This window comes from Indicator indicator, chromosome 29 (assembly GCF_027791375.1).
Source record: "Indicator indicator isolate 239-I01 chromosome 29, UM_Iind_1.1, whole genome shotgun sequence".
Taxonomy (NCBI): Eukaryota; Metazoa; Chordata; class Aves; order Piciformes; family Indicatoridae; genus Indicator; species Indicator indicator.
In genome coordinates, this window is record NC_072038.1 from 5,651,331 (window position 1) to 5,667,491 (window position 16,161).

At 52.3% G+C, this 16,161-nt stretch overlaps 1 protein-coding gene across 1 annotated transcript in view; it reads right to left on the bottom strand.

The window, feature by feature from the left end:
• Positions 1–2,694: 2,694 nt before the first annotated feature.
• Positions 2,695–16,161, bottom strand: part of SEPTIN9 (septin 9) — a 70,282-nt gene continuing 56,815 nt past the window's right edge. The window contains exons 5-11 of the mRNA XM_054393676.1: positions 15,742–15,823; positions 14,830–14,967; positions 7,449–7,566; positions 6,413–6,508; positions 5,527–5,623; positions 3,770–3,821; positions 2,695–2,830 (exon numbers count right to left, since the gene is read on the bottom strand). Coding sequence (XP_054249651.1) covers positions 2,695–2,830; positions 3,770–3,821; positions 5,527–5,623; positions 6,413–6,508; positions 7,449–7,566; positions 14,830–14,967; positions 15,742–15,823 — 719 coding nt within the window. The remainder of the gene's footprint in view (positions 2,831–3,769; positions 3,822–5,526; positions 5,624–6,412; positions 6,509–7,448; positions 7,567–14,829; positions 14,968–15,741; positions 15,824–16,161) is intronic.

Below are 16,161 nucleotides of genomic sequence, written 5' to 3' on the forward strand. Positions count from 1 at the left end.
TCTCCAGAGGAGGCTCCACAGCCTCTCTGGGCAGCCTGCTCCAGTGCTTTGTGACCCTCACAGTGAAAAAGTTTTTCCTTAAGTTCACATGGAACCTTCTATGCTCCAGCTTGCACCCATTGCCCCTTGTCCTATCATTGGGCATCTCTGAGCAGAGCCCGCTCCATCCTCCTAACACTCACCCCTCACATCTTTATAAGCATGAATGAGGTCACCTTTCAGTCTCCTCCAGTCTAAAGAGCCCCAACTCCCTCAGCCTTTGCTCAGAAGGGAGATGTTCCACTCCCTTAATCCAGAGCCAGGGAGGTTAGGAATAAATGAAACCTTCAGCCCAAAGGAAGCAGAGCTTGGCAGGAGCTGCATTATCCTGCCAGCTCGAGGAGGTCCCTGCAGCAATGATCACACCGTGGCTGGGAAGAGACATTTCCAAACAGGCCTCCTTCTATTTGCATTCGAAACATTTATTTTGGGAAATACATATTAAACACTATTATTTATACAAAAAAAAACCCCCAAACCCAAAACAAACAAAACCAAAAACAAACCAAAACAAAACAGGACTAAATTTGTCATAATGCTTATAACCCCCAAAAGGCCATTTTAATAGATCTGGATGAAGGGTGGGTTGTTTATTTTTTAGTTGTATTATTTTCTTTGTCTTTCTTCTTAAAACAAACAAACAAACAAAACAAACAAACCCCCCCCAAAAAACCAAAACCCCAACCAAAAAAAAAAAAAAAAAAAGGGAAAAACCCCCCCAAACAAAACCAAAACTAAAATCAAATCAGGTTACAAAGGAGAAAGCGGCGTGTCTGGCTTGGCCCAGCTTGAGATATCAACTAGAGGAAACCAACAGTTTAAAGATGACATTTGCAGAAGTGCCTCACACAAGAGGTTTTCTTCCTCCCCTTCCATAGCCTTTTTTAACACTTGAAATATATATTTTTGTTTTTCAGTTAATACACTTTTTTTTTGGGGGGGGGGGGAAGGGGGAGGGGAAGGGGGGTTGGTTTTTGCTAAAAGATAGCAAAGTCAAGAAGCAGAGAGTTGGTCTGCTCCAACAGCTCTGTCGTGCTGTGGCAGGAGGGGGAACAGGAGTGAAGGGGGAGAGCAGATTCACTCCTCAACATGCACCCCTTTTGGCTGCTGGGGGGGACATGTGTGGGGAGTCCCTTCAAAGCCCCTGCTGAGCAACATCACTTGGGCTTCCCCCCCAAGAGGGGAGCAACCTCCAACCTCCTCCTGGTCACCTGTGCTGAAGAAGGTGGCTCTGCCCCACCATGCAGACCATCAGGTGGGCTCTGCAGGTACCTTTCAGTGCTGGATGGGCCAGGCTGCCGTATTCGTATGTGTGTGTCCCCCCAAAACAGGGCAATTGGCAGAAAGTTTTATCCCCTAGAGAGGATACAGAGACTGATGGAGCAGGCAACAGAAAGGCAAGCAGGGGCAGGGGGGCAGGACTGCAGAGCTCTGCTCTAGGACCACCCACTCCTGGGTCATGTTATTTATTCACTGAAGACTTACTCACTGAAGACTTGCAGGGTGTTATTCACTGAAGACTCATTGAAAGAGGAGTCGAGAGACACAGAGAAGGGGAGACAGAGCAGGAGGGGCCATGGGGGGCAGCATCCACCACTGCCCCAGCCCTCCCCAGGGCTGCAGGGCTTGGTCCACACATGCACAGTGCCCTTGCACAGAGCAGTGTGTTACAGGTATACACAGGGCAGCCAAACAAGACAAAAAAGAGTAATTAAAAAATACCTAATAGCCTCCTCTGACCTAGGGAAAAGTCCAAGAATCACAAAGGTCAGGCAGGACAACCCTCTGCCTCCCACCACTAGCTTTGCAGAGACCTTCCACTCTCAGCCCCCTTTGGACAGACACACTCTGAGCTTCCAGCAGACAAAATCCTGCTCAGCTGAATGAAAAATAAATAGACAACTGTTCCCAGGACACTGGCCACATCTATGGTCCAAGGGAGAGGGAAAAGGAGTTTCTTCAAAGTGTCACAGGCCTTTTGGAGGCTGCAAACAGACAAGGCAAGCCTCCCCTCCCCTCTCCCACACTATTGCAAGGTAACAGTCTGAAAAGGCACTTCTCCCAAAGCAGGTGGCTCTGCCTGGCCAGGGGTTGGTGACAGGCAAGGTGACACCTAAACACTCCCAGTTTATTGCATGTAGGTAGGGTAGAAGGGTTGGGTTGGGGGCTGGCGGGTCCCAGAGGGCTCTGCTGGCTGCAGAGGGCTTGAAAGAGGCAGCAGGAGACAAGGATGGCACCATCTTGCTCTCTTCATCCTACCAGTTCCTTGCTTCCAAAGGCTACACCCCCCTGGAGAACCCTTGCCTTCAACGGACGGAGAAGAGCCTCTGCACAGAGGGAGAGGGGCAGAAGGGCTCCCAGGCTCAGCCCAATCCCATGGATCTGCTCCACTGAGCTTGGCTGTGGGGCCAGAGCCCCACAGGGAGACAGCCCCCAGCCCAGGGCTGCCGGCCCAGGGGCTGAGAAGCTGTGGCACCTAGCGGGGCGGCTGGGCGGTCACCCCCTCCGCGCCTGGTTATTTGGTCAGCTAACGTTGGCAGGGGGCTGGGGGCAGGGGCAGGGGGACAGTGGCAGAGGGTTTATACAAAAGTAAAGGGGAAGAGGGGAGAAAGAGCGAGCGTGAGCGAGCGAGGGCCTGGCTGCGGGGCTCGGCCGTTACATTTCGTTAGCCACCAGCTCCTTGTCGGCCACACCGTTGGAGAGAGAGCTCTGGCCCTCGTTCAGCCTCTTGACCCTGTAGGCTTCAAAGTGGATGTTGCTGGTGATGTCCTTGATGTTCTGCATGTGTGTCCTGCAGGAGAGGCAGACAGGGGCAATCACACCTCAACCTGCCAGCGCAGCCCCTGCCACCCAACCCTGGCACCCCCAGGCTCTGCTGGCAAACACTCTCCGCAGCCCAAATTTCCCCTTCTGCCTTACTGGTTAAGGACAGCTTTGGGGCACGGGAAGGAAGCAAAGGCTGTTATGGGCAGCCAAGACCAGAAGCCTTCACTGGTATCAACAGCCTGTGCTTGGGCATGTGGGAGCCCTGGCTGTATAACTTCCATCCAGGAAGATCCTGGTCCTGCAAGTCCCGGGATCAGGATTTGCAGCCCCCCACAACTATCTGGCAGCAACAGCCCACATGTGCAGAGTTTATCTTGCACCCAAATTCAGGAGGAGTCCAATGCTCCCTCCAGCAAGCATGGGAGCCCACCCTCCCCCTCCCTACAGTAGGGAGACCTCTTTCAAGGGGGACCAACAATTGCCCAGACTCCCCAGTGGCACAATCCTGGGGTGCACGAGGGTGATGTCTTTGGCCTAGGGGGTAGGACTCGGGGCTGGTGAGGGATCACTGAGGCCAAAAGGCTTTTTGGCTGCCTGCAGGTGATCTGGAACCACACTGCACACTGCCAGCAAGCTTGGAGTCTGCTCTGACCTCTCCTCCCTTAACTCAGCACTGCAGCTGAGAAAAGGTCCCTGAAGCCATAGACTCACAGAATCACTCAGGCTGGAAAAGACCCTTAAGGTCATCCAGTCCAACCATTAACCCAGCACTGGTGCCAGGTCCACCACTAAACCAGGTCCCACTGACAGGGGCGGCAGCATTGCAGCAGGCTAGGATTGAGGAAGGGATGGATGAGCAGAGCACAGCAGTGGCTGCTTTAAGCTAGGCTGGGCTCTCCTCTTTCTCTGGATGCCACCTGGTGACCAAAGGCTACAGGGACAGGGGACAGACAGTGCTACTGACCTGATGAGGAGGTCCCGCAGGTAGGCGAACTCACAGTGTGTTGTGTTCTCCACTGGTAGGGAAAGAGGGAAACCCATCAGTGTGCACCCACAGCAGGAGTACAGCAACCACTCAGGGCAAGGAGGACCCTTTGGGGCTTTGCTAGCATGTGGAAGGCTTAGATGGGGACTTGCCCCAGGGGCTACAGGGCAGAGGACCAAGAGTCCTTTTTGCTTCTGTAGGGCCAGTGGTCTACCCAGATATCTACCCCTGCTCAGCATGGCCACCTGAATGGTGAGGTCTGAGTAGAATCATAGAATTGTTAGGGTTGGAAGGGACCTCAAGGATCATCTAGTTCCAACATCCCTGCCATGGGCAGGGACACCTCACACTAGATCAGGTTGACCAGAGCCACATCCAGCCTGGCTTTAAAAACCTCCAGGGATGAGACTTCCACCTGGTTACTCCCTGGGTAGCCTGTTCCAGTGTCTCACCACCCTCATGGTGGTCCTTCCCCACCATCTCCCATCAAACAAGGGAGCTCCCAGCAGCATCTCCCACTGTGACCCTCAGCTTTGGACCAACACAATTTAGGTGGGCCCCAAACAAAGCAGGGAACTGGACAGGGTGAGCTTTGTGGCAAGCACCAAGCACGTCTCCACAGAGGGGTTTCACCTACAGCTTTGTCCTGAGCACCCCGTGGCATCTGACACACTGTGGTGACTGCTGCCAGGCCGTGGGGCTGTGGAAGGATGCAACCTCTTGCTGACAAAGGCTGCTGCCAGCTGAACAGAAGCAAGTAAGAGGGAAGGAGGGAAATACCAAGGGGTGTTGCTCCACCACAATTAGCCTGATGGCTCAGTTTGAATTTAAAGGACCAACTCCCTTTCTTTTTTTTTTTTAATTTTCCCACCCAAATAGACTTAAGCACAACACAGAAATGACAAAGCAACAAATAACACTGTTCTGCAAAGGCTGCCCTTGAGCATTGCTGGCTCCTGGGATCTGTCTCTGCATGCTGAAGGCAGATTCCACACACAGAAGGTGAGTGGCTTAATGAGCCTCATGAAACTCAGAGCTTCCAAGGAGGGAGCACAAGAGGGCAGCAGAGATTTAAACCAGGAGGATTTTCCTGGCATCTTTGTTAAGCCATCCCTCATCACAAGGTTCCTATAAAATAGGATTCATGAGAGAAAGAAACCTACAAAATGAGGAGGAGGAAGCTAAGCTGGGTGGCACTGAAGGCATTCCAGCTGGCTGTCAGGGACACAGAAATGTGTAGATGCACTGGAGCCAGAAGCCTTCATCTAGCCCTTAAAGCATCATTTAAAATGGGGAATAAAAAAGAAAGATGCTGATGGGATGAAGAAGGGAGACATCCCACAAGGACATCAGTCAAATGCATGGTGGAGGGGACAGAGGCCTACAGAAGTCCAAGGAAAGGCTCCAGTCTGAGTTCAAGACACAGATGTCAGCACTGCACTCTTGTGCCCTCAAACCCAGCCATCAGACATTTGACTGTGCAAACAGCAGAGGCCAGGCCACAAGGCACCCAGAAATGTCCCCATGGCACTCAGCAGCTCTCCAAGCCACACAAAGGCCCAGGAACTCAACATAGCAGGGTGCTTTTAGTTCCCAAACATCAGGGAACTGATTTTCTTTGGACTTCTACTGGACATACACCTGGACTTGTACTGTGTGATGAGGTTTGAGACCTCATCACCTTCTGTCTGGACAGGCAGATGGGTTCAAGAGGTAGGGAAACAAGGACAAGGTACCTTCAATGGTGCCCCACTTGGTCTTCCTTCCAAGAATTCTTCTTCCATTAACCTGGTACTCCTGGTCACTGCCCACCACTGCAAACGGGATCATTTCCTGAGGAAAGAGACAAAAAAAAGTTTCCTTTTCCTCCTGAAAACACTGCTCAGGAGACCAAGCCAGTGAGCTGAGTCCTACATCAAGCTGTCTTCAGAAGAGTTTCATGGGATGACCTGGTCTATCCCTGATGCCCTTAAGCAGTGCTGTCTGCCAAGGACTACAGGCAGCCTAAAACCTGGCCAGCAGCATCTCTCACACATGTGCCCAGTCCAAAACCAGTCTAAAATCTGTCATTGGCAGGTGCCAGCATACAGCCAGGGCAAAGCCACCTTGACACTTCCCTGAGAATCACCCCCCAGCATCTGACAATCTGTAGGCTCAGTCACTCCCTGATCCAAGGGGGTGTCTTTGTACTTAAGAGGCTTTAGAAGACTTTTTTTTCTGCCAAATACCTGTCAGACTATGTGTAAATTCTATCCTAGTGCCAGGAAGGCTGCTGCCCTAGCCAGGGATGGGCAGACACTGGCATTTCTCACCCCTGGGGCAGGGCTAGGGGCACTGGGACCTCCACTGGTGACTGAAGGTACCTTTGAGGGAGAGGGCTGGGGGAAGGAGCAGCAACATAACTGGGTGAGAACACCTTCCCCAGGTACCTTCCTCACCCTCTTCCTGTCCCTGCTCTGAGCTCTGGCAGGATCCTTGGTCCTGGGCAGATCCCCTGGAGAGGGGCACAGCAGCTTTGGAAAGAAAATATAGACCCTTTGCAAGAGATCTGCCAGGACATCACCAGCCCCTGGAGCTGCAGGGCCCAGCCAGCACACCCAAGCCCCAAGGCCACACACTGACCCTGAATTTCTCATTCACTAGCCGATCTTCAGAGTCCTCATCAAACTCCTTCTGAGGATACACATCGATGCCATTGGCAAGAAGATCAGCCATTATCTAGGAGAGAACAGCAGAGAAACACATGAAGGAGACATGGGCAAAGAGCTGTGCTCTCAGCACCACAGCAGCTCCCAGCTGATCCAAGAGGCTCTCCTGAGCAACGCCCAGCAGCAGCAGCACCTTGTCTACCCATCCTAAGCACTGCCCCCCTCCAGGAGAGCTCTGTTTGACTGCTGTACACCTACCAAGCACTTGCCCTAAAATCTTTGCAAGAACCTGGTGCCAAGACATGGGTCAGGCTGAGAGTGAGCTGAGGTTACATGAGTGGGGTGTTGCCCTGGGGTTGAAAAAGGCACCTTGCTTTAGCTCTGCAGGGAGTGCTAAGGCCATCAGACCTGCAGCCATGTCCATCAGCTACACAAACCCATTGGCAGGCCCTCACTGAACCCCAAACAGGGGCATCTCCACCTCTTGGCAGCACCAGCCGTGCAGAGTGAAGCTCATGCCTTGGATAGATTCAGACAGCCCCTGCTTGGCTTTCCACTGCCAGATCCCAGCTAAGGGAATGTCATGCCTTGCTTTCCCCATAAACCTTGCTCAGCTGAGCTCAACAAACCCACAGGAATCAGGCAGAAGAAAAAGGTCTATCAGGATGGGTCTCTTCTATCCTCTATGTGCAGCACCATCTACCTCCCAAAATAACAGGAATCAGCCTGAAAATAACAATGAAGGAGGCAGGAGAAAAAGGCCCCGAGACTTGGGAGCTCCAAACTTATCCTGCACTGACAAAGATCCAAGAGAAACAGAAGGAACTGCTTGGAGCACAAAGCCTCTCCTCCAGCCACGTGGGATCGCTCAGAGCTGCGGCCGGAGGAATGCGCTGGGCTCCCGGCCAGGAGCTCGCCTTCCCAGTTTGAGGAACCAGGGAGGGGGAAAGGGGCAGGAGGGGATGGAGGACAAGAGATGGGAGCCTAGAGAAGAGCCACCACCCCCTTACCCTTTGTTTGAAGTAGTCTCTCTCCTCCAGCGTTAAGGTGTCGGCTTTGGCAATCACGGGGACGATGTTGACCACTTTGCTCAGGCGCTTCATGAACTCAATGTCCAGCGGCCGGAGCCTGAGAAACACAGCAGGGAAAAGGAGATTCATGCACTGAGGGTGAGCTGGGGGCTGCTGCAACTCCCCAGCAGAGAGGGGCATTCAGTGACTAGGCACAGAGGAGGAATCGCTTTCTTCTGACAGGACAAACAGGGACATGCTCCTCAAAGCAGGACAGCATGTGTGCCTCTGTGTCCCTCTCTGTGTGCCTCTCTGAGGTGGTTTGCAGACAAACACTTAAAAGATTTGCCTTTCAAAGCATCCTGCTATCGCCTGCAGACCCTCACAGAGCCCCTGAAGTGGGAGGGGGCTTTCATCTCTGTACAGATGCTCAGCCACAGAGGACTGCAGGAACTTGCCCAAAGCAATGCATGTCCTTGGCAGAGCCAGAATGAGAGCAGGGAGATGCTGGCTGCAGGGCCAGCCCACCCGTGATGTACAAATCCAACTGGGGAGAGACCATGGCACAAAACCTCCTCCAACTCTGCCCATGCTGTCACCCATTGTCACCCACCATGCAGGGACAGCACAATGTAGAAATAACCACAGGTGAGCATTCCTGCTTCCACTCCCTCCTGCACTGAGCACCAGCCTGTGGTCAGGCACGAGCCAGGATCACATCTCACATCCATCCTCTGGGATTAAAAAAGGCTCTGCTAATTCTCCAGGATCTCACACAGCATAGAGGAGACACTGCTTGTTCCAGAGAGACACTGTTCATTCCAGAGAGACACTGCTTGTTCCAGAGGGCAAAAATGTCAGAAAACCTCTACAACTAAAGTCTCAGCAGAGGAAAGTTGCAGAGATTATAAACCCCCCCTGGAAATCCCTCCCTGCTGAGATTGTATAACCCCCCCCAACACTCCTGCTGACAGCATGGACATGACCTCTGGTGCCATGCTGCTCCCTCTGCATCCCAGGGCTGCAGCCCAGCTGCAGACAGTGATGAGGGCACCTGGCCATAACTCTCTCTCCCTCCTCAGTCCTCCCTGAAGTTGTTCTTTCAAGTCAGCCAGAGGAAAGCTCTCCTTGAGACATCTCCACTTACTGCAGGTCCCACTCAGTGGCTCTGAGGTGATGGGGGACACACACCCATGCAGGACAGCTGAGGTCCATGGGGAATCCAGGGTACAGGAACACCTTTAGGGTGCTCACACATTAAGGAGGCTGCTTGAAATGAGCCCTTGCTGAGAGCACACAAGGAAGGGGCAGTAAGGTCAATGCCAAAGCCCTAGAAGCAAAGGGACACCTCTGCCACTTGTACATCCTCTTGATCTCCAGTGGTGGCATGTGCCAGCACTACTCAACTCATCCTTGATGAAACTGGGACAGAGAGAGATGAAGTCACCTTTTGGAGGAGCTGCAGGCTTCAGTGGCAGAGCTTGGGCCAAGAATGATCCCCAAGAGCAGATCAGCCCTGTACCACAAACCAGAGGCCCATGGCAACAGGCAAGAAACCAAAATAAAAGTGACAGTGACTTACAACGCCCAGGTGCAAGCAGACACCCAGCAGGAGTCCTACATGGGAGAAAATGGAGCAGGGCAGAATGTTCAGGGAGAGCACAGCCAAGAAAGTACCTCCTGCCAACATGCCCAAGCCAAACCCCACCATGGTCTTCCTGGGCCCTGCAGAAGGCTCAGAGACCCACAGAACCAGCACAGCTCCTGCAAACCCAGCAAGAGTCACACAGGTGCAAAGGGGAAGAGGCTGATCCTGCTCTTTGGCAGTCACCAGACTGTTCCCCATTCCACAAGGCCACCCCTGCCCACCTCCAGTGGCAACAGACAGACATCCAGCCCCAGAGAGATCCACTTAGCTCCAGCTGATCCTAAACCAGCAGTTTGAGGCTGCTGCAGCACAGCCAGCACTGGTGATCCATCCAAGACCTTCCCTGGTCAAACCCAGTCCTCTCCCAGGGTTTGAGCTGGACCATGCCAGGTGGACCTTCTCCCCACACACTAATGGTATGCACAGCCCAGAGCATGTCGTTAGCATGCAGACAAACGAATTCCTAACGCAAACTCAGGAGTCACAGATCACCCTGGGTCCCAGGAAAGAAGGAATTTGGCAATTAATTAAAAAAAAAAAAAAGAAAGAAAAGAAAAAATATCACAAGGAAACCCCCATGGACACATCTAAGCAGACTTGCTGCTGGCAAACATTGTTTGGAGCTCTGCATAATGTATTTCCCAGACCTCCAAGGAAGTAATGCAGTTATGCTCCTTTCCCAGCAGACTTCTTTCCCCTCCTCTCTCTTTGCTATTTTTCAAACAATTTTCTCCCTCTTAAAGCCTCTTCCCTGCTGAGACTCTGTTCCTGCCTCTTTCATCAGCTTTTCTTTTGGAGGGAAGTCCAGGATGCATCTGTAAGCGATGCAGATGAATTGACAATCAGCCAGGCACTGGAGTTTCAGCTTGACTGATGTCTAACAGCCCTGGTACCCAGCACTCACCAACATCCAGAGGATGCTGGCACTGAGCCTCAGAGCAGGAGGCCTAACCAGAGCCAGCCCATGGCCACCAGCATCCATCCAGGCAAGGTCACCAAGTCCCACACCAGTCTGCACCCAAAGCCAGAAGAGCCAAAGGCACCCTTGACATTTCTGCTCTGACAGGCTTCTGTCTGCCTTTTCCATGGCAGTCACCCCCCATGGGACCTCACTGCATCATCCTGGATAACAGGAAAGGAACCAAAGGGCTCCCCCAAAGAGCAAAACGTAGGTTTTGGGGGTATTTGGCAAGTTTCTAGATACTCTACCAAGCCCTGCTGGGCAGCCCCAAAACACCTGAGGTTTTTAAAAGAAAGTAATCCTTTTCACTACGAGCAAGACCTGTCACCAGACATCACATTCATGGGAAGACACCAAAGGAAAATAAATGCCTTAAGGCAACCATGAGTGCAAAGGGCTTGATTTACACTAATAGCCTTGTAAAGATCCAGGTTAGACACAGACAAGGTCATGGATGGGGCAAGCCCAGACCTAATTCTTCTTCATCTGCTGCTGTGAGGCAACAGCCCAGGATAGCAGAGCCTGCTGCTGGTATCTGCAGGGACCAGTTCTGGTGCTTAATCATCACCACCCTGTGACAAGCCACAGGCAGAGCAGTGCTGGCCTCCACCACGTATCTGAACTTGTTTCACCTGCACAAAGCATCAATGCCAACACTTGGCAAGGATCAGCAGTGAAACCCTCAGACACGCAGATAAGCAAAACATCAAGAGAAAGAGAGTTAGTGCAGTTCAGGTGTGCTGCAAGCAGACCACAAAAGAGAGGGTACAGCTCAAGAAGAAAAAGCATCTGCTTTCCTCCCCTTCCCCAAATGGTCCTCAACACTACTGGTTCACTGAGACCCCACCTGCACTGCTTTGTGCAGCTCTGGAGCCCACAGCACAGGAGAGGTATGGACTTGGTGGATTTGGTCCAGAGGAAGACACACAAATGACCTGAGGAGATGTGTTGTGAGGCCAGGCTGAGAGAGTTGGGGTTGTTCAGCCTGGAAAAGAGAAGGCTCCAGGGAGGCCTTCTGGTGGCCTTTCAGTACTTAGAGAGAAAGACAGACTTTTGAGCAGGATCTGTTGTGACAGGATGTGATTGTTTGAAACTAAAGAGGAAGATTTAGGCCAGGGAGAAGGAAGAAAGGTTTGGCACTGAGGGTGGCAAGAGCCTTTGCCCAGAGAGGTGGTAGATGCTCCATCCCTGGAATCATTCTGGGTCAGGTTGTCTGGGCCTATAAGCAAGCTGCTCTAGTTGCAGACATCCCTGCTCAGTGCTGGGGGGTTGGACTAGGTGACCTTGAAAGCTCCCTTCCAACCCAAACCACTCTCTGATTCTATGATTATTAACTTGCAACTAGACACATACACACTGGGCTTTGATGGGAAGAGGTGGAAGAGCTCTAAGGGAAGTGGATAGGCTGGAGCAGGAACTGCAGGAAGGGCTTCAGCCCACCCTGGACAGTGCCAGTTGCTCCCCCATCCCCTCTTGAAAGTTCTGAGGCAAGCAGAGCAGTTGGGCACACATTATTGTGCCTGGGCACACATTACTTCTGCATTGCCCACAGCCACCATGCACAGACACGATATAAGCAGATGCTCCTTCCTGCTGGTTCCCTTGAAATGCCATTAAAAGAATCAAAATTCAGGGTGAGCTGCAATGTTGTTTCATTTTGGTAGTGCCCCAGATCAGCCTAGGAGCAAGAATTTAAGCTGTGTATTAAGCAAACACCAGTGAGCACCCAGCAGCCACCCAGCCTCATTACCAAGACCAATCAGCCTGCTCAAGGGACCTGGTGGGCACCCAAGAGGGGCAGCTAATGGAGAAAGTAGTAGTGGGTTCCAGTCTGTCAGCCAGCATCTCTGGTATGGGCAGAAAAGGGACTGCCAAGGCCAGGGCAGTGTTTTCAGCCCTGTTTTGGTGCTTCACAGGGGTCAGAGCTGAGATATTTATTGGGTGGCAAAGAGCTGAGCTGGAGCAGCAACAGCCCCTGCCAGAACACTACTTAGCCCTCACAAACATGGTTTTACTGGAGTGTTACAAGAGGGACAGGGTGTGTGCAAGCTAGATAGGTTGCAAAGCCTGCCCCCAGCTCCCTGCAAATGGAGAGAGCAGAAACTTCTACACTGATTAACCCTTGAGCCACCCAGATGGGAGGGAGGTAGGGAGGGACTGTAATGGAGCCTCAGAATCTGCAGCTGGGTAACTGAGCCTTTTGTTTCTTTACTTTTGCCTTTTTTATTTAATTAAAAAAAAAAAAACTCAACCAAAAACAAACAAGTTCTGCCCAATCACCTGCAGGCTTAGCCCTGGCTTCCTGCAGCATTCATGTGCCAGGCAAGGGATGCTGAGTCCTGTGCTATGCCCATCCATGTGAGCAGGGAGGGACAGATGAACATCAGTCACCACTGCTTTGGTTGCATCACACGGTAGGGACAGCAGCTCCCTGAAGGCAATGCAAGCAAGCCCTCCTCAAGTACTATCCCAGGATGGCAAGCAGCACAGGAAGCACATGCCTGGTACCAGATGGGCATGGTGGGGTCCTCTGCAGCTGGCTGCAGATGGCCATAGTGCAGGTCCTTACAGCACTGTCCTTCTCAGTTGTGCTCCCCATCTATATTCACGTCCATGGACCACAGGCAACACTGGGGAAAGCCTGTCCATGATGGTGAGAAATGTAACTAGGGCTTCACAAGGGAGCAGAAAGGAAACTGAATGTTTGCTGGAGCTCACAGAGAAGCAAAATTTCCCACCAACTTCTCCCCCACCCAGCAGGTTTTGTTCCTCTTCAGTCATTCCTCATCTTATCTCCATCCCCATCTGGGGATACATGAGCCTGAGGCCAACTCTGAGACTGGGGCAGGAAAATGCAGGCCCTGAGCCACGGCAAGGGGGGGCAAGCACTGGCCCCGGCTGGGCTATCAGGCTACAGGGAAGGAGGATCAGCAACAATGGCCTCCAGGCGTGGGGCTTGCTCAGCTATTGGAAACACATGTGGAGTGGAGAGAGGGAAGAAAGGCAGCTCCACAGCCACACAATTGCTGCTAGCCTGCGGCTGAGGGAAACCAGAGCACACTGCTGGAGAGGCTCTGGCAGGGGACGTGGGGAAGGGGCTCCAGGCCACCACCCAAAATCTGCAACTTCTGTGTGGCTTGGGCGGCTGCAGAGTTTAACCACTGGAAGTGCTTTTAAGAGTTAAACACCCAAAGCGATGAGGAGAAGCTTGAGCCTAGTGAATGCTGCAACACCCCCACCTGTACAGGCAAGGTCTGGAGATTGGGGCTGAGATAAGCAGGACCAACACACTAGGCTGGCCTAAAAATGTCATCTCCCTTTGAAATGTTTTCTGCTTTCTCATAAGAAACCATTAAGGTTTCACCGTCCCCTCTGCTCCCAGTCACCAGCTGGTTACACAGGAAGAGCATAACTGGCCCAGGCAGTCATTTTATTCCAGTGAAGGATGCATTTTTGGTCTACCCACTGACAGAAGCAAAACAAAGCCTTTTCTATTGGAATAAATCTCCACATGGGGAAGAGGAAAATGCTGACATTAATACAGTGCCAGCAGCTTAAGTTTGCTTTTGAAAACAGACCCCAAAAAATCCACCCCCAGACAGAGCCAAAAGTGGAAGGAACTGACACCAATCAAAAGGAAACTCAGGTCTCATTTTATGTTGTGATACTTTAAGGCACATTTTTCAAGATGCTTTAGGTGCCCCAGATTTTTACCTCAGGCTGCATGCCTAGGAAAGGGGAAAAAAAACAAAGAGAGAAAAAAACCAACAGAGTGAGATCTGAGCCTTTGATGCTGTCGCTTGAGAAGTGCCAGAGCCAGGAGAGCTCTTGCTGAATAAACTGCATCCCACTTGCAGACCAGTCAAACAAGCCACAAAATACCCTTAAAGGGTGAGGTGTTCACTCCCTTGGTAGCAGGAAAAAAAAAAACCCTGGCCTCTCCCCTTACAAAGGCAGGGGCACAGAATGAAAAGATTAAAGTTCTGTTTGCAAGGGCAACCTTTTCTAGCCAATTTGAGGGCTCAGGGATTGGTGTCCATCCTTGGCTGAGCAAGCAAGGTGGCCAAAGCAAATCAAGAAGCTAACAAGCTCAGGGAGGCTTTTGATGGCCCATAAAAAGAGGCAACACCACATTTCCCTGGGGTATGGCAGCCTTGCTGTGCTACTGTGAGGGCTCCACATGCTACAGCCCTAAGAAGGAAAGCTTCCCCAGGGAACATGGGGTGATCCCAAAGATCAGCACAGGAAGGATATAAACCTGTGGGAGTGGCCACAACAATGATCCAAGGCCTGGAACCCCTCTGCTGTGAGGACAGGATGACAGAGTTGGAGTTGTTCAGCCTGGAGAAGAGAAGGCTCCAGGGAGACCTTTTGGTGGCATTTCAGTAGTTGAAGGAGCCAGTAAGAAAGCTGGGGACAGACTTTTGACCAGCCAGCCAGGGCTGGTTGTGACAAGACAAGAGGAGATTGTTTTAAACTGAAAGAGGGAGAGACTTAGATGAGAAAGAAGGAAGACTGGGAATGGTGAGACACTGGCCCAGGTTGCCCAGAGAGGTGGGAGATGCTCCATCCCTGGAACCATTCCAGGCTGTTTGACGCTCTGAGCAACCTGCTCTAGTCGAAGATGTAACTGCTCAGTGCAGGGGAGTTGGACTAGATGACCTTTAAGGGTCCCTTCCAACCCAATCTAAGCCATTCTATGATTGCAAGGGCAGCCCTAGCAGCTGAGGTGCCTGAGCCCAGGGGCAGGAGGGGGCCAGCAGGGTACGTACGAGTGGCCAGTGGCTGGGATGAAGTATATACAGCAGTGCACCCGCGTGTCTGGGATCCGCTTCTTCCGGTTTATGTTGATCTCCTCCTGCAGGTACTTCTCATACTGGTCGTTGATGAACTTCATGATGGGCTGCCAGCTGCAGAGAGAGAGGAACACGTGATGATGGGTTTGTCTGAGGGATCTGGACCACCCTGAACCTCCCCCACCTGGTCTGACTAAAGCTGAGCCAGGGATGCTCAGCACCTTGCAGAAGCCCATAAACCAAACCAACCAAAACACACTCACTCAGGGAACATTTCACTTCTTATCAGCTCCCATTGCTACAGCAGCTGTGGGTGGCTGGGAAATCACAAACCTCACATGCTCACCACTTGGCAAGCTCGCACAGCGCAGCAGCAGGGGATTTACAGGCTGGTTTAGGCAAGGGCAGGGCTGGGAGCATCTCTTGGCTCCCTGCACAATGACACACCGCAGGAGCAAGAGCAGCATCAAACCCCACAAACCCAATCCAGCCCACCTGGCACACCTGCTTTGACCAACCAGGCCAGCCCTGCCCCAGCCCAGGGTGGGCATCCTGCACAGCCACTGTCCAGGGACTGCTGGCAGAGTTCAGCCTTCAGAACTCACATGAGTGAGCACCTAGGACCGGCCAGGCTGGCACACAGCTGGCTCCCAGCAGTGAACAAAGGTTGTCTCATGGCCAGAACAGCAGGATGTTTGTGGCCTCTCACAGCAGCCAGGATCAGCCCTGGGGAGCATGGCACTGTGCTGCCACTCACAACTCTCTGCTCTGCTCCTCACAGAGCATGGGTGTCAAAGGACTGGGCTACAGCCCTCAGCACCAGCTCCGGGTCAGGATGCCCTGGGGCTGGGCTGCCTTCCCTCTGCACTGGTCCCCACAGCAGCTCACCAGTTCTCGTTGTTGATGTGGTCTCCAAAGCCTGGGGTGTCGATGACTGTCAGTTTCATGCGAACCCCTTTCTCTTCAATCTCTGAATAGGAAAGACAGCGTGTGAGAGACAACTGTCAATGGGTGCTCTGGCAAAGCCCAAAATCAGCTGGAGGGGAAAAACACACCTTCCCAGCTTCTAACAGGCACAAATCAGCCCTCCAAAGGGATGGAAGCAACACATCTGCCCTGAAATACCACCCTCCATGGCTACCTCACTTGTTCCCTTCCATCACAATTGAGTAAATCCTGGTGTATCAAGAAAAAAATGGATGTTGTCTCAGCCCTGCAAGCATCTACAGACAGTAAAAGCCCCTTCAGAGAGATGAGAGACGAAGTTTTGTGTAGGCCCACAACCCTTGCAAGTCCCTGGAGCAGGAC